Source organism: Eleginops maclovinus, chromosome 1 (genome assembly GCF_036324505.1).
Source record: "Eleginops maclovinus isolate JMC-PN-2008 ecotype Puerto Natales chromosome 1, JC_Emac_rtc_rv5, whole genome shotgun sequence".
NCBI lineage: Eukaryota > Metazoa > Chordata > Actinopteri > Perciformes > Eleginopidae > Eleginops > Eleginops maclovinus.
In genome coordinates, this window is record NC_086349.1 from 12,243,890 (window position 1) to 12,265,136 (window position 21,247).

Sequence of the window (21,247 nt, forward strand, 5' to 3'; positions counted from 1 at the left end):
TGACAGAGGGTCCAAGTCCTCCTTTGCTTACTGTAGAAAGCAAAAGGATGACCTGCTATGATAGACAAACACGCATCACATATCAGAGGGGGGGTTAGGAATAAATGATTTATATTAATTTGAAAGTTTATTCAAAAGGCTAAGAGAGTTATCATAGTTTGAAATAAATCAGTGTGTCTTCCGTCAGACAAATAATTCTCAGAAGTTTGACCTAAGAGTAAAAGTATTGCGTTAAGTAATAGAAAGTCCATTAGCAAACACCCCTCATCTTTCCTCAACTTTACAATAAATTCACCACTTAGTGGCGCCAAAACCACATCTAACTTCTTGTAGCATATGTCCTTATATTGTTTTAACATGTAGAAGGTTATGATTTAAGCATCACCTTTTACATGCTTAATAAACACAATTATCACATCAACTTATTTACTTATATATTATGTAGACAGATATCAGCTATCAGATTGTTTGTTGTTTTTGATTTGTGAGTTGAGTGCTAAATGGGCCAAAACTTGTTGATTGCCAATCTTTTAGTCTTTTATCTATCAACACTTTGTTAATGCTTTCCCACTGGCTTATGCGATATGTGATACATTTATCATTTGACCAACATAATCAAATGGTAAACGTCAAATCAACACAAATGTACAATTATCTAACTATTATAGCTTTCAAATAACTAAATATTGAAAAATAAGATAACATCAACATTTTTGGATTCATGTTGCAAACATTGAACTTTTGGCCAAGTTAATGACCCTAACAATTTACCAAGGCAGGAGGATTATGAAACAAAGATTATGTAGTAGAGAGAGATGGATCATGCTTGACCTTTGATCTCTTAGGGTTCTATAAGACCCTTGATGACATATTGAGGAACCACACTGCCCTGCATACCCAGCTCCACTTATTACCTAATGGTTGATCAGAATCAGAATCAGGTTTATTGCCAAGTAGGTTAACAAATACGATGCATTTGACTTGGTGTGATAGATTGCATCAAATGTTTGTGTGTCTTTACCCTACTCTTTAAAGAAATTAAATTGTACAATATTATGTACAATTTGATCCTTTGGTTGTTGTTATGTGATAACATCTTGGTGCGTTGGAGATAAAGGCCAGGGTATGAGATTATTCCATAATTCTGAATGATGAAGCTTAATTACAGCTCAATATATAGACATACCGAGTTAAAAAAACAAAACCTTACATTTATTGCTTTAAACCTCATGATGTCAATTCTGTAAAAGCAGCTTATACCTGAGTGAGATTCCTGTGCAAAGCCAAATAAATGGGTTGTATTATTGTTTCCTATGTGCCTATTGCCTTTTTAACGTTCTCAGCACTCCTCCACTACCCAAACAATCAACCATTCTTTAGACTCTGACATAAATAATCAGGACAGTTTTGAGGAAAGGGGGCTTTAAATTGAATTTGTTTGGGTCAGTCAGAAAGAACATATAGGCCAGGCTTCTCAGCACTGTGTGATAGGATTGCTCTACTACTGTAGATGAGTCAAAACCTAGTCCCAAAGCTTCCCTGTCATGAACATAAGCTATAAAATCAAGAACTTAATTAGTGTCATTTCACAAATTATACCAGTTACAAAACATAACATATGGTTAGAAGAACTGACTTTCTATGTGCTGTCATATTGGAATGTTGGTATTATTTCTAACTATAGCAAAGTTTAAGAACAGACAAGAAAATCTAGTGAAATATGGCAACGCTAATATGTTTCATATCAAAAACAGCTGGCTATAAGATGGCAACAGTTTCTTTCAAACTTCATCAACATCTGCTTGGGCGGGCCTCAGACAAGAAAAGCATACTCTGGCATCTTTCCTTTGACGATGTTTTCTGCAGATGAGATGTACATGTGTTAATTTAGTCTCCCAAAAAATGTTAATAAATGTTTCCATCACCTCTAGATCAGTTGTACATGTCTAATGATTGCTTGTTAGAATAAACAAGAATGTGATTGTAGCAGTCATTCAAAATATCAAACTGTGGTAAGTTGGGGATTTATAGCTGAGATTGATATTTGCCCAAATCCAATTATCTTCAGCTCACTAAAAATGCAATGAGACAAGCCCAGAATATTTTGAGCTTGAAGATGCAAACTAAGACATGTGCTTAATGGCCCAAACCTTTTTTCGCTGATAGTATTCAATATTTCTATTTTTTGCAGATAAAAACATTGCAGCAAACCACTTTCAAAGTCTATGTTTATTTACAGATCTCATTTAACAGAATATAGCTCAAAATCACAGCATTTACCCCCTATCATTTGGGCTAGCTTGCATTGCCAGTAGTTTCCATTTACATCATCACCAAAGCACTACAAATGTTTTCACTCCCTGCCTACCGCAAAACCCTGTTTCTTAAGCCCTGTCTCTGAAGCCCTAATAATAGTTTAAACCATAGGTGCCGATCAGGGGTCAACCTTTCAGCAATTTCTTGCATTCGTGTTTTTGCAATGGTTTATGGTTTGGCAGCCATTCCTTCAGAGAATTTATATTATAAGTAGCTGTACCTTTTATGCGTATCATTTTTGCTAACCACATACACTTTTGTCCTTATGCAACATGAAAACACAACTCCATGATCACCAGTATCTTGGAATGGATATTGTTTTGAGGATCAACCCATGGGTTTGACTCTTTTAAACCCGTAGCCCGTATTTTTTATAGATCTGAAATGAAATTCCAACTCTATAATCCAATTTGGATTGTCATTTTAAATCTAGATTTTTCTTTGGAAGGCCTTCATGAAGACACAGTTGGGATCTTGCATACATCTCAATACCACCACTTACTGTTAGGCATCCCACAGGTCATACTTTTCCCAGTGGATGAACCAATTGCTCCTCAACATTAACCACAGAGCAGGAAATCTGTGGCATCAGCTGTTACTCATAATGGAGGCATCTCTGAGACTTAGAACAATAATCCTCACCTTGGAATGATGTTCATATATGTGGAAAGTTGAGCTCAGCCATAGATAGTTTTAGCAGAGTCTACCCTGTTCAAGCCCCTCTTCACATACAGAGGAAACAGGTCTGGTATGTTACATATTCAGGTCCAGGAAGCAAAGGCAAGTAAGGGTAAAACTTTGAATGGTGAAATGGTAGAAGAAACATCCACTTTTTCAGGAAATGAATGGCCTCAGGCTGGTTTCTTTAAGTATTTGGGAGCAATGATGACTTGTCATATATTGCCACAGCCAATAAGGTATTTCCTGCTGATACAGAGGGTAATACATGTCACCCGGTTTTAAGACTTCAAGACACAAATAAAGAGCAGGTAATGTGGCTTTAGTCTATATTCCTTTGTGTATCAATGGTTTTGCATCACATTTGAATTACACTTCCTTTCTGTGCTAGATTTGTTGTTATCAGATTTGAGGAACCATTTTACATTACAATTCCTCATGTTCATTTTAACAGGCTTACATATCTAAAGCCTCTGAGATGTTAATGCCACCTGTTTATTGTTTCTGCGCTCGCTACCTCTGTAGCTCCAGGGGTAATGACGCTGCAAATCCCAAGGCTTTGCAAAACCCAAAACTTTTCTAATAAAACATGAGGAGGCCAACAATAACAGGACATAGTGGCAGTTGGAATCCTCCTGAAATGTATTACATTCCCTCATGTCTCACAAATAAGCAGATCATTCATTGTGATGAGTTTACTACTGCTGCGGCGGAAAGTAGACATACTGTACAGTGGATACTGTATGCTAAAATGTGTACCATATGGCTGACTTCTTGAGGTTAAACAGGGAGAAAACCAAAGGAAAAGAAATACAATTCTGTGAAAATATTATAGGGATTTTGGAAGTTTCCTGGTGGGAAACTTGGTGGGTCAAGAATGGATTTTTAGGGCACTGATAATAAACAAAAGTTAAACAATTTAATTAGTTGAATTCGTTACATAATTCAATGAGACTCAAGTGAGGGAAACCTAATGAAAAGAGGCTGGCTATAAGGTTTCATGCCTCATCCATTTTTATTGCCTTGGTCCATTATCATGCCAAACCAACACACCATGGAGATTGTGTACCATACTTTATATTTATACATCACATTTATATTAGCGTGAAAAACCATTCATGATCGTTTGGGCTCTCAATTCAACATCTGATTCACCAGACCTCCTTAGCAGTAAAAAAACAAGATGATACCTTGAAAGCATGCATTCATCATGTGACCACTAAACCACACAGTCACATTTCTGATAGCATTATGTCTCCACAAATCTGGTTAGGGGAAAGAAAACAAAATATGGTCTTAATTTATCTGGAATTCTCTTTTTCCCAGCTTGGGGAATGTGCCAGAGAATTGGGGTATGGCACAAAACCATGGCCTTGGGGAATTTGGGAAGAAACCAGAGGGCAATCATCAGTCAGACAGATTTAGGTTTTACTGGATGCCTCAGTAGCAAAGTACACATCCAGGACACTTATTGTATATACCAAGAGAGTGAGAAGGTAAACAGTATGGGAAAATTGGATAGATCATAATGTCAAATGATCAAACTAATAGCCCTAATGTTCCTATGGATTTGTGCATTTGTGATTTCTGTGTTTGGATATTCTCTGGATATGTGCGATTATAATGCCAAGCTGGAAAGACTCAATCTTTGATTTCAAATATGTTTTAAATCAATTTGCATCCTACATGCATTGGTTCATTTGATAATTATTTCAACATGTGAAGGAGAACTACAGTACAGTAGTACAGTCAGACTGGATTATTGCAGATTTACTCTCCTCTGTTCTAGTCTTCCATGGTAGTCTACTGTTTGATAGTAATATTCGCCCAGGGAGGCAACACTAATTGAAAGGAAATTGGAGTTGGAGGCTCAGTTAGGTAAGTTTGTTTTCATAACAGTGATCCGACAGCTCGGTACACCCTCACAAAATCTGCAGTGCTTTTTTCAGATCTGCTATGTGGACACAATATCTCCTTCAATGCCCCAAGACGTTCTGAATCAGCTTTCCTGATTACTTAAGCTATCTTACATGTGATCCATAGTCACCCTCAAGAAGGAGCATGGCTGGGTGTGGTCCTCACAGAAATGTGATTGGCATTTTATATTTAATTGTAAATCAGTCAGACTACTTGAGGTCAACATCTCCGATACATCACCAGACACATCTTCTGGGGAAGCTGAACCCAGGTTTGCCTTTCAGTCTGCCCTTCAGTAAGAGAAACAAACTAAATTTGACTGAAGTTGGGTGATTGGCTCGATCAGTCAACAGCATTCCACTGTTTGGACCAATAAAACACAATAGAAGTTTGGCTGCACATTTAGGGTCATCTTCCTGCTAAGTTACCCGCTCTATGTCTGGTCTGACAGATGAGGTGGTTTACCTTGGATTATGAGCTGTTCTTTTCCACCATATTGAAACAGTTTGACATATCTGTCCACAACAGTTAGTTTCAATACTCTGCAGATGCAAAGCGTTAGCCTACCTAACCTTTGTATTCTTCAGAAGGTTCTTGTTAACCTTTGAAACTATGCTGGTGTCACTGGCACACTGCAGCTAGAACATGGAGGGTGTTCTTGATCTAAGGGACAGGAGGTCCAATTCTTCCATGTTGATCCTTCAAAGTCTACAATGTCATTCACAATCGAGGAGTTTGTTTACCATTTGAAACATAACGTTTATTTTAATACATATGAATGAATTTTTTCGGGGTTAGTTTGTTCAGACCAGTGGGGTTATGCTCTCACAAACAGTTGGCTTACCCTCCTGCTCATAGTAATAATACATCATACTCTAGGCCTGGAAACTGTTGCATGAATAACATTTGCATATTTCAACAGACTCTCAACTGTAAGACATGCTAAGGAAAAATACGTACTATTAACTTATGACTAACATTATATATTAATATATTATTATTTTGTAGAGTCTAGATTGATCATTTTGTGAGGTGTAAGTGGTTCTGATTTATAGGTAAATTAAGAAGGGAAACCCTTCATTATCATACAGTTGGATTCATGTGTAGTATTAAGACATTATGATTAATGTCTCATTTGGATGAACAACATCTCTTTTACCTTCTTTGACACGTCAATAAATATATTTTACCTATTGATCATCCACAGAAACTTAAGTGGAGTAGTTAATCTTCATGTTCCTGCGTTCAACAGAGAGGGTGTTGGGCCTATGGCAAGCGTGGGCGTGTACCAAAAACTCTCCAAAGCGCTTCACCTTTGATTTGGGGCTTTTAGACAGCGAAGAGACTGAGAGGAGAACCGATATTCTCTTTGCTCCAAAGATCCTTACCACAAAGCACCCTTTGTTGTGTGACTGCAGAGCAATTTGTTTTGAGTAAACGCAGTTTCCTCTATCTTCAAAGTGCATGCAATAGGTATGATTTATGACGCAAATTTATGAATATGAAAGGAACCGAGCGACGAGCACCCTCGCATCCGTATTTTCTACATCTGGATCGTGTAAGATGAGCTGAACGTGGACATCTACACTGAAGTTAATGGATTTTCACTCGGTGCTGGTAGGAGAATTATTTGACAAGTGCGCCGCATCCTCACCGGGATATGATTCATTTTGGGAATATCTGACATGGCAAGGACAATATCCATCCTCGCTGAAATCATGTTTTCCAAAATGCTGGTTTTAATTCTCCTCCAAGGTACGTTTGATGTCGATAAGCTCAAAAACACTTTTATTTCTAACATTTATTCCTATATTTCTTTCTTAATGATTATCTTTTTATAGCTTATTTCTAACTTTTATCTCGTTTCTATCACTATACAAGGTGTGTTGATGTCCGACACCTTGCTCACATCCGAGGTCAGCCCCGGGTCTCTGCCTCCCTCGAGCAGGGCGTTTGGCTCCGGGAGGTCTGCTGGTTCACCGCTGTCTGAAGCAGCGGACGCAAAGTCCAGACCAAAGCGCTGTACCTGCTATTCTTACAAGGATAAAGAGTGCGTCTATTATTGCCACTTGGATATAATCTGGATCAACACTCCCGAGTAAGACATGTTTTGTGAAGTGCATAACATGTTATTGATTCTGCATGAGCCACCCAGAGGTGTAATTGTTAGCATCTCTGGGCTTGCACAATACTTTTTGGGGGGAGAGGGGGGGGCTTAAGAGTGGTAATTGACTATTTAAAACCGATTGACATGTGGCGGTTTTGTGAATCCAGTTTGAAGCAAGGCACGCCCGGTAAATGCTTCCCTAGGGGCTTCAGACGCAGTCATGGTTCAAGTGATGGCAAGCCCAGCAGAAACAAATTGGCCCAAGGTCACAGTTTAAAGTCAGAGAGGTGAAGGTTTTTATTGCAACTCTTGTTTGCAGTTACTCCTTTTCTCCTTTTTACCTTTTGATCCTTTCAGTAGCCCAACAGATGAGCAATAATACTATTTCAATGATATATTGTTCGTGTGAAAGCTGGTATTATTCAGGCTCAATTGAAAAAAATACTATTCTAATATTGCGAATAATTAGAATAAAAATATGAAATACACTAAAATATCAACATGTTGCGTCCTTTGCAAAACTGAATTGAAGTCATACATGAGCAACAATTTCATCAAAAATATGATTAAGTATGCATGCAAGGCAAAATAAAACAAAAATCCTTGATACAGGACATACTGAATGCATGCATTAATAAATAACAGTCAATTTCTCTGAGAGCGTAAGTATTCTCAAGTTTGAGGCAAACATTATGAAAAATCCCAGGAGAAGTTTTATTCATCGGATGACATATTCACCAAGATATCTGTGCAGAGGTGGTAACAGATGTAGCTACCGTTTAACTCCCATGCAATGAGCTGAGCAGTTGAAATACTGTAAAAATGCAGTGTGGAGGTTGTTAGGCTGAGTGGACAGAGATCAGAGAAACCTGTCGTGCAAACCCAACAGCTGTTGAGGTTGTCTCTCACTAGAGCTGGATTTGTTTAGAGGTAGTTTTCTGGTCACCAAAATTGTGCCACAGTAGTTGTTTGTGCCTTTAGTCTGCCTTCATTCTGCTTTTAAACTAAACCAAAGCAAACCATTAAAGAAGAAAACTCCATTAAAATGTAGATCAATTAACTTTTCATTAGAGAGAAGCATATTCAGCCTGTGGCACAAACACCTCATGCTGTCGTGTATGGACAAACACTGAGGAAGGAACACAATTTAGTGGATTGAACCTGGGAGAACCAACACAATTGGTTCTGCTCACCATAAGCCAGGGCCCTGTCCAGGCCAGAGGTATGCCAACTGCACACCATGAGTTATGTTGCCTCTGCGGGTGAAGCGGAACCGTGAAATATTACATTACCAGTTGGCATAATAATAGCCAGAAGATATTCTTTCTACACATGTGCTTACAAGGTGTTTTCAACATGTGGCCTGTCCACCGCAGATTAGTAGCAAAACCTTACAATTTAATTTCCAACACCTTTTTGTTTAGAGGAATTTATTTTGCCACCTCCTTACCGCATATTACAATCTCTGGCAAGACGGTAGGAAAGAATTCTTTTATTCTCTTTCATCGTTTGCCAACACTGCTGTCGGCTACACATTAATATCGCTGCTTAGCAAGTTAAAACAAATTGAAATAGTTTTAAGAATGATGTTATTGTTAAAGCGGTAGGTCTGTTTTCACAAATCGTGATCACATTGTGGGGTGCTCAGCCTCTGTGATAGAACATTAACCACCTAAAGAATGTTCCTTTGAGCTAATGTTTCATAAAGTCACCGCATTTAAAGTAGAAAAGGAAGGAAATCACCTCCCTCCCGTAAAGCTCCAATTCTCCAGAGGAGCTATTTATTATTGGCTCACAAGACTATAGTTTAGCTTGCAAGTGTCAGTCTGTGTGTATAAGGCTCCTTCTTGTCTTGTGACCTCTTCCCCCCACAATACAATTATAATTAACATGCTTTTACTCTGCTTTCCATATGGTTTAAAAGGCAGGTTTCCATTAAGAAGTCCTTCTTACACTTCAGATAATAGCCACCAGCTGATATCAGCATTTCCAGACCCTATAATTATACTGAAACACCACTGCCATTTCAGGCTGAAAAGCTAATAGTTTAAAAAGGCTTTTACCCTGAGGTCAATCAGGTATACAGCCGTAAATAGACAGGCTGCTTGATTGGCCTCACACAGGGGAAGCAGCAGGTATTCAATAATATAAAGGCCGCAGTCTGATAATCTGGCAAACCTACAAGGAAAATCAATTTATCTACTTAATGTCAATCTAGCTTTTATTTCAAATGTCTTATGGAAACAGAGTTGATCAGGGTGTTTTTTTGACCTGCCATTCTGATTCTGTGATTGGTTTTATTGTAAAAACACATTCTCCTTTCTCTTAAGATCTTATAGATTCTAAAGCATATGTTTTGATACTTCATCTATTACAGATTGTCAAAAGTGTGGGAAAAAATAAAGAAGTGATGACAACTTGACACCAATCATTCACAGTGGCATCCTAGATTTGGGTGGCAGGGTTAAAAAAGGCACATACTTTTCTAGAAGCTATCTTTCAAGTTGTTTTATTCACTTTCACCGAATCTCTGACAATCCTTTCCATCAACTCTACCCAGTGGTCACTTAACTAAAAACACATGTTCACAGGCAAAGTGTTTCATCAATAGCAGAATGTTTCTATCAGTTCTTTCCAATGCTGGGCCCTTTATATAAGAAGTTTCTGAGTCCCTCACTTTATAGTATGAAAGAAAAAGTGTATACCTGTGTTCTGGTTTGATGGCAACTGAAGATATCTCCACATTTGAGAACTCTCAATAGCTACCAATATTCAACATCTGTTGTTTTTCTGTATGCCCCAAATTGTGATACAACTCAATTTATAGTGTTACTTAAATACCTCTGTCTTCATAACCTCATCAGACGCACTGTGCCCTATGGAATGTCGAGCTACAGAGGACCTCAGCGAGTCAGACGTGCTGTCAGTGGACAAGCAACTGAACATGAGGGGGCAAAGACTCAACGCTGCATTTGTGCTGTGCGTGACGCAGACCCTGAGTGCCAAGATTTCTGCCTTCCAAGGTTAGTCAGATTTTTTGTATCCTTATCTCAATAGATATATCTTATAACATTAAGCTAATTATAAAAGAAGACGTAAATGAATTAACCCAGAATAAGGACATCTGCTAATGTAAAATGTTCTCTTCAAAGCCGGATGCAGACAGTGCCCGCCAAGAGTCTTCACAAAGTCCCTGGTGCCGGATGACAGTTTGACGCCTCTCCATCGCCATTCTTCTTCTTGGAGGAATGGACCCGTCTCTTATCTTCACACCCTTCATTGTCCATTTGCCACTCTTGCCTCCACAGGTACACACTCAAGGAAAACATTTGGGATTTTAACACTGCAGACATTCCTAGGCATCACTACTCTTGGAGCAAGTTCCATCAGGCCAAAGTGGTTTCAAGTTTTCTTCAGCATATTCAATACTGGTCCCTCGAGGCGATCCCCTCTTTGTTACCTCCTGAAAGCAGAAAGAGAATTGCTTCCACTGATATAATAGCAAATGACCTTGCTTCAGTCAAGCTTGATTGGACAAAACTTTTGTTTTCATACCTGTTAGTGTTGAGGACTACACTTGACTCTTTTTCTTTCAAAGGAATGAGATAAGCTTGTATCAACCTATAAGGGGACGACAAAGACATCTCTACAACAATGTTGGAAGACAATAGTGACACAAGGACCGTCGCTGGATAAATAAGGGCAATACATTATATTGTGATTTCTTGTCCTTTTAAATATTGAAAAACACCAACGGAAAAAAAAGGTACGCTTTTGGCTACCCCAGCTACGGGGCATATTACTGAGCTTGATTTATGGAACTATCTGCAGTAAGTTTGGAAAGCATTCACACCCTGAAAGTTCGCATACTTTGCTCTCATCACGTCTTTCAACAATAATATATCATATGTGCTCTTCACAAATAAACTGTCCGACATATTTACAGTGCTTTACCTTACTACCACTGGTATACTGTGTAGAAACTGTATTTTAGCTTAAGCTGTAGTGTCCTGTATATTCAACCGTCTATTATTGAATCCAGCCCAAGGGAGGACCTTTGTGTTCCAATGCAAAGAATCAAAACACAGGGAGACATATCCTTTAGCTGTTGCATGAAGTGGTGGATTACTTGTATATTAAAGAGTAAGATACATTATTCTGTTCTTTTCAAACTGTCTACAGACTCAATGAAAACCTAGACCAGCAATGAATTGGTTCTAATAACAAGGATTGCCTATGTAATCAAGACCTGATGTATCTGAATTATCTGTTTATATTCAGCTATAAAATTCAATATTTTTTTTGCACTTGTTCACCTGTTCCCTCCACATAATGAACAGTATATTATGTGTATTAAAGAAAAGGTTCTGAAATTATTAAAAGATAGTATTCAAGGCAGAAAATGCCCCCAACCTCGACTGTAATACTGGAATATATCCTATCATTAGGTAACTATTATTCAAGCATTTATGTAAAAGCAGTATTTTATTGTTGTAGTTGGTTGAGGTGGATCTAATTGTTTAACAATATTTATAGGACAGCAACTAATGATTATTTACATAATGGATTTATCTGCAGATCATTTTTTATGAATAATCGACTTGTTTCAGATATACTTGTATATAATGTTGGGTAGATTAATTTATAACAGACATATTTTTATAAGCTTTTCCAATGTTTTTTATGCAAATGGGGTGCATAATAATATATACTACTGTATAATTAAAGGTCATTATTTGGCTAAAAAATAAATTGCAACAAATCTCAATGTATAGTGAAACATCAGGAACATGACTGTCCAAACCAGCACTTCATTTAATTTCAATTTCCCAGCCTTCCCATACTGTGCACAACATAACACCACAGTGGTGCAATTAGCAAATTGATTAACTATAAAATTAATCGTATAGAATAAACAGCACAATTAAACATCACCAAACAGATAGCATGGGCATGTATAAACAGTATAAATCTGACAGCAGCTGCAGTCCACTAACACACATATTAAAGCAGAGAAGACACTGCACACTTTTCCATATCAAAGCAGAATAAGGCATTTCAGGGATCACTTTGACAAAGAGCAGAACGTCTTCACATACCTCACTAAAGGTAAAAGTTCCTCATTGAATGCACAAGTCACGGAAATAGAATGTTAGCCAGGCTGTAGTGCGTTTAAATAATTAATTGAAGTGGTGATGAAGAAGATTTTCATTTAAATAAATATCTCTGGTAAATTATCTCTCAACGAATGAGGTAACACAATGATGAAATGTGCAGTAGTATAAACTTGGTGCCTATAGCAACATTACTAGAAAAAAAATGCTGTTTTAAGTAACTGCTAATGCAAACCGACACACATATCATACTGCTGCAGCTTCACATTAAAATGTTTTTACTGTCAAAACACGAGTTGACTTTTATTATACAGTAATCACAGGAATTTGCAATGTGTTCGTCAATGAGCTTCACAATGATAATGCGTGTCACAATGCGTCTACGAAACAAGAAAAATAAGGTTATTTGCGGCACTTTTTAAAAGTGGTTTACTCTGAAGTATTACAACACTCTTCCCCTGTCCAGTTTGTCAAATAGTTCCTTTGAATAATGTTGAGATAAGAATATTTATGTATTTATTCTATCAAAATGTTTGCACCTTGTATAATCTTCCACAAATAGCAACAATAGTTCTCTTTTCTAAAAAACAGTTAAAGTTTGTTGGTCAGCGTTGTGTCTCACAGCACCGAGCTATGAACTTAATTATGTAGTGTATTGTTGTAAACAAAAAGCCACAATGAAAACAGTAAATGGACATACTATGCCTGTTGGTTCAGCACCCACATTGTTATAGTACACTTAAAGCATTCCCATGGATGGGAGTTTAATGTGGGAGACAAGTTTTGGCACGCCCTTTCCAGTGTTCCCTGAAGCTAAACTGGGATAACTGTTTTCCTGTATTTGTATTTGCCCAATTTCTTATGAACAATGCATGCAACATTTGTTTGGTAAAAACATACATTTTTACAATATATGGTTGAATAAAATTATATCTGGTTATTGTTTGATATTGTTGTTTATTTAGACACTCAGTACGGTAATGAAACTCCAACTTAGGTTAATCAGCCATTCTGGGCAGACCAAGTAAAACCTATGACTTTCCAAAAACTAGTATAACACAAGATATGTATGTATAGTTTACACAAATTGAGTAGGATTCACATTACATAAAAAAAATATATCATAAATCAATCCAAAATACTTAAAGATACACACAATAGAAATACAGAGAGACTAGGAGCGTAAGAGAGAGTTTCAGAAGAAAGAATTATGAACCTCATTACTACAGAGGGTCCTTTGAATCTGGGGAATGATTTCTCAGAATCTGTTTCTGCAGTCAGATCCGGAGTAGAAAGCCATACCTTGTCTCAAGGGGGGAAGTTGTGAGCGATGGCGGTGGTCTTGTTGCTCGTACTGGTCAGAGGCTCTCAGCAGGGCAGAACGGCTCCAGGGGCCACAATACCTGGTGCTGCTGGATGTGAGCTTGGACAGATGGAACTGGAATGTCCTTTCCTTGGGATCCTTAATTCATAAATGAATAGCAGATGTGGGCAAGGTGTTACAGGCCTATTACACGTAGGGAGTTGCCAGGCCCAGGTGAATGGGTTGATCAACAAAAGTTGAGGGAAGTCCTGAGCCCAGAAAAGAGGCTGATGTTTGCTCCTCAAGGTCCTTTTGAAGAACTTGATGAATAAGCAGAAAACTCTTGAAGAGGTCTATGTAAAAGATCAGAATATCATTTATGTAAAAAAATAGCTTTTTCAAAATATCGTTAAGGGTGTAGTTTACCTGGTTCAGAATACTACAGGGGCCTGGTTGAGATCAGACAGCAACACAAAGTACTAGAAGTTGCACAGGGGTATATTATGTCCATTAGGGATTATCTCCAAGGGATTAGCATTGCAGATGTCACTCCTGGTGAATTTCATGGCTACCTGGAGAGAGGCAAAAATAGAGTTCATAAGAGGCCGAGGATGTCATTTTTTCTACCTTAAAGTTGCTACGTTGTCTTGAGTTGATACACTTCCTAAGGGTTTTTTCCTTCTTGTTCAAGAAGAAGAAGAAGTTGTTTTCAAAGGGCGTGGTGGAAGGATTATCCCAGCGGCAATCAGGTTTTTAATATAACTCTCTATAATTTCCTGCTCTGGTTCGGATCACAGTTGGATGCAGAGCCCAAATACACAATGTGGACAAGCAACTAGTTTTAAAAAACAATGATTTAATAACAGAAGAAGTGTATTGTGGCTTGTTGGGATTTGTTGTTGTTGTCGAGGGAAAGGGAATCCTGCGCTGAGAGGAGCTAGGAATGAGAGCTGGCTGGCGGGCTTGGCAAACTGGTGAATCTGGCAGGTTTTTCTGAAGGAAAGAGAGCAGGTGTAAGTTTTAAGCAGAGGGAAACAGACAAACTGAAGGAATACTCAACTGACAAACTATTTTAGGAACTGCCTCAAAGTATGGCACATAGAAAAAACAGATATGGAACACCGATCCGGAGGAGAATGGCGGGTAGTGCAACGTATTTGATTCTTGATGGCAGACCGGTGAGCAGATTGCAGATGACAGAAAAAAAAGAACTCTTACCACGGACTACTGTTTTTTTGTATTTCTCACTAAAAACCTTTGCTGGGGAGTATCAACCCATTGTCCTGGAACAAATGGCACTGAGGTTCTAATCAAATATGGTTAAAGCCACTAATCACTTGTGGGGTAACTTTTCTGTTTTCAATTATTATACATCTTACTTATAAACCAGCTGTCACTCGTGTATTTGTACAATGCTGTTAGATAAGACAACACAAAAAGAAAGTGTCAAAAACATTTACCTACAATTTAAAGCCATCTGGTGTAGAGTCAGTCAGACTTCATGTAGCAAAAATAAAAACTATGACTCGGTGGAGTAAATACTTTCAACGGAAATGTTTGAGTTTCTTTAACCTTGGGATGGTGCAGGTGGGATGGTGCACAGCTGAGAACCCTGGGGATTCATTGTCTTTGGCTGCTTCCATGGTTAACTGCAGTACTCCATGTCATGTGTTTTGTAAATGATTGACTCCAGACCTCCAGACCTACAGACCTCCTGCTGAACTATGAACTTCCACCACATGCAAACATAAAACAGTTCTCAGTTCTCTGTGCTCCCTGTGGGTTTATCACACATTTTATCTCAAGTTGGCCTGTCCAATGAACAGTATCTGATACATGTTTTACTTTGAATAGTAAGACCACATTGAGCACCTGCAAGTTCTTCTGCAGATGTTTTTGTTGTTTTTGTTTAAACTTTCTACATATGGAATTCACAAAAATAAATTGCTCTGAATAAAGTAAACAGGTTTCTTTAGAAACGTTACTTATAGAACGCTACCGTGGTGATGATTTTGCCGTTATCACATGATCATGAGTTAAATATGTTCTTATAATTATGTTACATCAAAGCATAGCTTAGCGGTTATCTTGAGAAAACAAAATTACATTTTCTTGTGAAATTGGGTTAAACTAACAAAACAATGTGTTTGCACAAGAGAAGACAATTATCCAGTGACTTCAAGAAAGTCACTTTGTTTTCTATAGATCACCAGATAATTTACCGTGAGGATTCTTTCTGTATTTGAAGATAACTAACCATTTTCTCTTTGTTGTTCTTAATAAATTACATATCAATTATTTTGTTGGAAATTAAAGGATATATTTAAGATTTACCTATATGCATCTCTTCCCTATGGACACCTTTCTCCTCATAAGACAGAATGTGAGACAAACTAGACCTTTTGAGGCCCTAATTCCACCTATCATCCTGGAATGTCGCGCTTCCCTAAATAAGCCTACCCTGGAGCCTCAGTATAAACCTTCTGCAGTGAACACCAATAATATCGCTCAGAGAGAAGGGCCTCATTCCCACAGTTTATTTACCCTGGGAAATATTTCTGTACAGACATCCTGCCAATGTGATGGCAGGTTCAGGGCCCCTCCCATGGCTTAAAGTTTGTTGTTTGTATTCTGAATCATTAAATAACTAGACTTTTTGTGCCATGCACTGAACTCTGGATGCTGACTGACAACTGAACCTGCAGAGGAGAGAAACCACTCTTCCAGACACACAATCATACCTATACCTATAGCTCTTAAAGTAAAATTAGGTGGGAATCCAAATGTTATCAGTCCAGGTTCATGCACTTCTCATTGACTAACAAAAATGCGCCTTCTAGTAACAAAGGAATTAATGACGCACCAATGGCAAACCAAACTTTTTTTCCAAGTGAAATAAATATAATAACACAGTAGACCTAAGAGAACAATCCAAAAACGTCTGTGTTAAGAGAATCAACAAATTCTATAGAGGCGGAGGCCCACTACTCTCTTAATATCAAATCCTTCCCTGTCTTCATGCCACTCCTCTTTTTGTGAAAAAACACATAACACCAGCCGTCCAAGGCTTAGAGGATTAAAGGTAAAAGGTTAACCAAGAGTCCTCTGTGTGAATCCTCATCTGTTGAAACCTTAGATGACTAACACACACACACACACACACACACACACACACACACACACACACACACACACACACACACACACACACACACACACACACACACACACACACACACACACACACACACACACACACACACACACACACACACACACACACACACACACACACACACACACACCAAATAGTTAATAGAGATGTAACATAATATAATAACCACAGGGAGCCAAAAGGGGACAATGCTGGATATTGAAAGCACAGTGGGCCATGCATAACATATTAAAAATATCATGTGGATACCATATTTTCTATTCATATAGCACTTTTTAAGATTTCCTGGTGAAAGTTTTACAGAACGATAAATACCGTATATCAGATGATCTTTGGGGCTTGGCTGTCTGTTTACATTTATATAATGTAAACCTGAGACAGAGTGTGGTTGGCCTCATAGGCTTGATCAACAAAATGTCATCCTGTATTACAGTTATGACAGGGTCAAATGCGTTTCATTAACGCCTTCAATAGGAGTTAATGTTTTGGTTCAGCAGGACTATGGAAAAAAACTACCGCTCATTTTTCATGAAACACGGTGAAAATATAGGGGTACCCATTATAATTTGGAGTGGATCGAAAAATCTGTCATATACACACTGTTTTTCTACTCATTAAAGAGACTTGTTGGACATCTGTTTGCCTTTCTAGTTTTGGCTGGGTAAGTATCGACAGTAGCCTGACTGTCTGCCGCAGCTTAGGTCATGAACTCTAATACAAGTCGCTCGACTCTCAGTCTAAACAAAATGTCCTATATTTCCAGCCATCATTTCTTCAGTACCATGGCCAGCTCATGAATAAGAGCAAATGTTCAGGCAGAGGTTACAACATTATATAAAATCAACAACATGTTGTTGAAATGTAGTTTCTGAGCAAAAAAAGTTCTGTTAAGATAAGAAACTCTTTCAGCTACTTTAGGTTAATACCAAATAAACCAAGTCAAGGAATAAACTATTCCTACAGCTGTTTTCTGTATTAAACAGGCAAATGCAATCGTAAAACAGACTGCATTCAAAAATCATGTAAGTGAGAAGTTAATGAAAGAGTTCGATAAAAGTTACAAAACAACAACACAAAGGTCCTCGACAGTCTCTCAAAACTACAAGAAGTCATGCAAAGAGTGATGGGTTTTGGGAAAATGACAATACTTGTATTGTAGGGATTAATATTTATGCCCATTGGTTCCTTTCCATCTCAGTTTTTCCTCAACTGTGATAGTCACAACGTGTTGTTTGTGGAGACTGCTTCTGTGCAAATGTCTCAGGACTGTAGGAGAGAAGTTGCTTATTATTCCATATTTTGCCTCCTGTTCAGATATGTGCAATGTCAGTGAAGAATATGGTTCCAGATGTGTCTAAAGTTCTCCTCGTTTTTCATACTTGCTTTTCCAAAGTTGTGAACACTCCCTGGAACTATGCCCCGGAGCCTTCTCCCTCTGGTCCCAGCTTTGATGTCCCGGCTCCTGATTTCATGTTTTGCATTAGCTCTAGTAATATTCATCAAATTCAAAATCCCACTCTGAACCAGGGATGGGAATTTATAAGATATAATTGTACCCACAACTTTATTAGAGGCAATCAAACTTGATACAGCATGCACAAGGTCTTTCCTCGTTAATCATTCACAAGTCTTGGAAAGCATTTATTAAAATGATTTATAGTCAAAGAGGGATGCAATTCCAAGAACTCTGACAACTTGGTCTTGATGTAATGTTTCAATTAGGACGATGCACTCCCGAGTCTAACAATCCATGTAGTAAGAACGTTGTATTGCATGTTGAGTGGCGTCATTGTTTGGCTCCCAGCTCCAGATTTGGAGCTCCAGAATCCAGATCTATGGATCCTTCAATTTTCAAGCCAGGCGTTATTTTTGAACTTCAGCCTTGAAAGTCTGCAGCAGCCTATCATTAAACTGTGTATGTTGTTTAGACAACTTTGATGATGCACAGAGATGTAAATTTAGTATTTGAGAATTACAATGAACCTACATGGCTTGAGGATAAGTTTGTTTGTGTCTTTTGTTTCCTGACATAATGGTATCTTCGTCGAAACTGAGTCCAATGCACTTGGATGTTGCATTGGTTTGATCATTGCTTGTGATTTTGTTCCTAAAGTTAAACACTTAATTTTAATCTACCTGACTTATCTCACACAAACAGCTACGAGACACCTTTAACCATCTTTTTATGTTCTGCCATATATATAACAGATGCCTGGTGTTTCACAGACTTCTGCTTTGATCTTGCAGAACAGCGAGAAGGCTGCAGACTCCAGTGTCTTATTTTGAACATCTGGGCTTGGCAGGGTCCGTTTCTGTTCAGCAGACTATTTTGGAACTGTGGATCATATTTGCACATGAACCTGAACAGTGCTATGAAATGTCCTTTATTGAATGCCTCTGCTTTTCGATGTGTCCATGTAGAGGGCTGTCCTCCTTGGTACAAAACAGAACAATTTTGATTTCCCATTGGTGACAGAACAACATTCAAATTTGGCTATCAAGGCGGTACATCCACTGCAGATGGATCAGTGGCTTAGCCCCTGTCAGACTTACTGGGAGAGAGAGAAATGGCTTCAGGAAGAAGCTGCCATGTTAACTTTCTCTAGTTATCCTCGGGCTAACTACACAAGCTAACTGGGCAGGGAAGCCATGGTTGATTTAAGGATATTTTATTGGAGGAGGCAGTGTCTCCTTCCTCAAATAAAGTTTTTCTCAAAGAACCAATCAAAGTTGTCTTTTTAGGCCATTGTTGTGGCAGTTAAATGGCATTAACAAAGGCAGCTCATAAAGTTTGCCAGTGAGAACCACAGCAACCTCTATGTTACAGAGGCTTCATCCATTTTTCAGTTTCAATCTGAAGAGAAATTAAACACACAAGTCAACATAAATCAAATTTACATCCATTTCTATATTTTTTTGTAGTAGTGTTTACTTTGATACTAGCGTCGTGCCTGCTGGCATATGTTCATAATTTAAAGGCCCAGTTGCTTTTTTGGTGATCAGCAAGGTGCACAATTTTTTACATTTCTACATTTAAGTAAAGCCTGTAATGTACTGTATATGTGGGAGTAGTTTTTGATTTGCCTTACCATGAATATAAAGTAAATAATTATTCTACAAAGCGCAAGGATTTAAATTAGCCATTGGAAATGAAGATACAGCTGGTACTCAGGATTAAGCCAGGCATTAGCAACGGCAGACTGGACTTGCATCACTTTGATAAAAGTCTTCAACCTTAACTCGTAAACAAGCGCTTTCTCTCTTTTAAACACATTTGAATCAGTCTGTGAGCCTTCCTCCTTTGACCCTGGGGTGCAATGCTGCATGGCAACATTGTTCATTTGTGTGTAGCAACTTACACATAATGCTAATGTCTTAAATGATTAATAGTGTTATTTAAAAAAATAGATTGTAATAGTGAAATAGCAATAGCAGTATAAATAACATTCGTTTAGTGCAATCGTTAATGGCCTATTTCTTACGTGGATGTACCCACTGTGTTGATTTTCAGCAGGGGAAATCCTGTCATATTTTTAAAATGGAAGCCCAAAACGTTGTCATTTTTCTGTGGCCCCTCACGAAAATCACATGCTCTGTCAAGTGATGAGCTCTGGCGCCAGGGCTGGTTGGGATGTCTGAATCCAGATGGGTTTGTGTTTGGACTTGAATTAACACATATATAAACAAAAAGATGACATCTGTAACTGCTGCAGACAGCCAACAGAAACACATCCTTCAAATACTATAACTGTCGTGTTGTAGATTGTTTATTTTGGAGTTGTGTTTCCAACAGACAAAAACTTATGCCATCAAGTGTTGCAATGCTGGCCAGGAAGTAGAAAGTAAAAAGCAAAAGCTTAGATACAAACAGGTAAAAAGCTAATGATCCACTATAAACAAACTACAATGAATCTTTGGAAATTTGTAAGTTGAGTATTTACTCATGTTTTGTATGTCGAAGAACAAAAAGTGAACATCTCTTATGCCAGGCATCCAACAAAAAATACTTGGAGACGAGAAAACTAGAAGTGGTAAACGCCAATTCATTTCTGCATTTTAGGACTCATTCCTGCCCACTCTGTAAAGCAGAAACTAAAGAACATGATCCTCTTTTAAGCTTTTTCTGAAATCAGGCAGGCATGACTTAAACTGCCTTCATTTGGAAGGAAATTCAATAAAGTATCTAAAGTGCATTGCACATACAGGGTGCATGCTCAAGCACAAACAACCTGGCTAGAAGAGGTCTGTTTCACAAAGTTCAAGATAAATGTATTTCCACCCCAGGGTACAAATCTTTTTAACTATTCATCAGAGAGGTAAATCATACATCCCAAAGTCTTTCAAAAACATTTGAGTTATTAAGTAGTTGAGAATCTCACCTCAAGGAACGGAGTAACATGCAAACACTGGTTCAATCAGGTGCGGAATGTGAGTGAGTGTTCCCAATTGAGCTGTTGTTCACACTCAGTGAACTCAACATTAAACTGTGTCAAATGTATTATTAAAAAACTGTCAAAAATGTATTAAGTGTTATTTTGAAACTTTAAATGTTGCAATGCATGTTAGCCACTCTAAAGATTAACAAAAAAGAACCTTCAACCAACTGTGTTGAACAATAGAGCTCTTTCCAATACATT

At 38.1% G+C, this 21,247-nt stretch overlaps 1 protein-coding gene and 1 long non-coding RNA gene across 4 annotated transcripts in view; one reads left to right on the forward strand and one right to left on the reverse strand.

Annotated features, from left to right (window-relative positions):
- Nucleotides 1–6,262: 6,262 nt before the first annotated feature.
- On the forward strand, nucleotides 6,263–13,064 carry edn3b (endothelin 3b). Of its 2 annotated transcripts, none has more exons than XM_063887523.1 (4): nucleotides 6,263–6,666; nucleotides 6,793–7,009; nucleotides 9,883–10,041; nucleotides 10,171–13,064. In XM_063887523.1, exons 1-4 carry the CDS (start codon nucleotides 6,597–6,599, stop codon nucleotides 10,223–10,225), a joined length of 501 nt encoding a protein of 166 aa, XP_063743593.1. In that variant the 5' UTR covers nucleotides 6,263–6,596; the 3' UTR covers nucleotides 10,226–13,064. The 2 variants fall into 2 exon arrangements, with proteins under 2 accessions (XP_063743593.1, XP_063743602.1); XM_063887532.1 differs by having other exon boundaries at nucleotides 6,793–6,961.
- Nucleotides 10,167–21,247, reverse strand: part of LOC134867176 (uncharacterized) — a 48,225-nt gene continuing 37,144 nt past the window's right edge. Inside the window, exons 3-6 of one of the 2 annotated variants that reach the window (XR_010166126.1) lie at nucleotides 13,862–14,007; nucleotides 13,435–13,594; nucleotides 10,574–10,639; nucleotides 10,167–10,481 (exon numbers count right to left, since the gene is read on the reverse strand). This is a non-coding gene — a long non-coding RNA (uncharacterized LOC134867176). Of the gene's footprint in view, nucleotides 10,482–10,573; nucleotides 10,640–13,434; nucleotides 13,595–13,861; nucleotides 14,008–14,306; nucleotides 14,429–21,247 lie in introns of those variants that run through there. The other variant, XR_010166125.1, reaches the window with a different exon arrangement.

Excerpts from the sequence above, each read along its gene's own strand:
- edn3b (XM_063887523.1), top strand. The coding sequence starts at position 6,597 with ATGGCAAGGACAATATCCATCCTCGCTGAAATCATGTTTTCCAAAATG. Across the intron at positions 6,667-6,792 it reads GGTTTTAATTCTCCTCCAAG|GTGTGTTGATGTCCGACACC; the intron begins GTACGTTTGATG and ends TCACTATACAAG. Across the intron at positions 7,010-9,882 it reads ATCTGGATCAACACTCCCGA|ACGCACTGTGCCCTATGGAA; the intron begins GTAAGACATGTT and ends TAACCTCATCAG.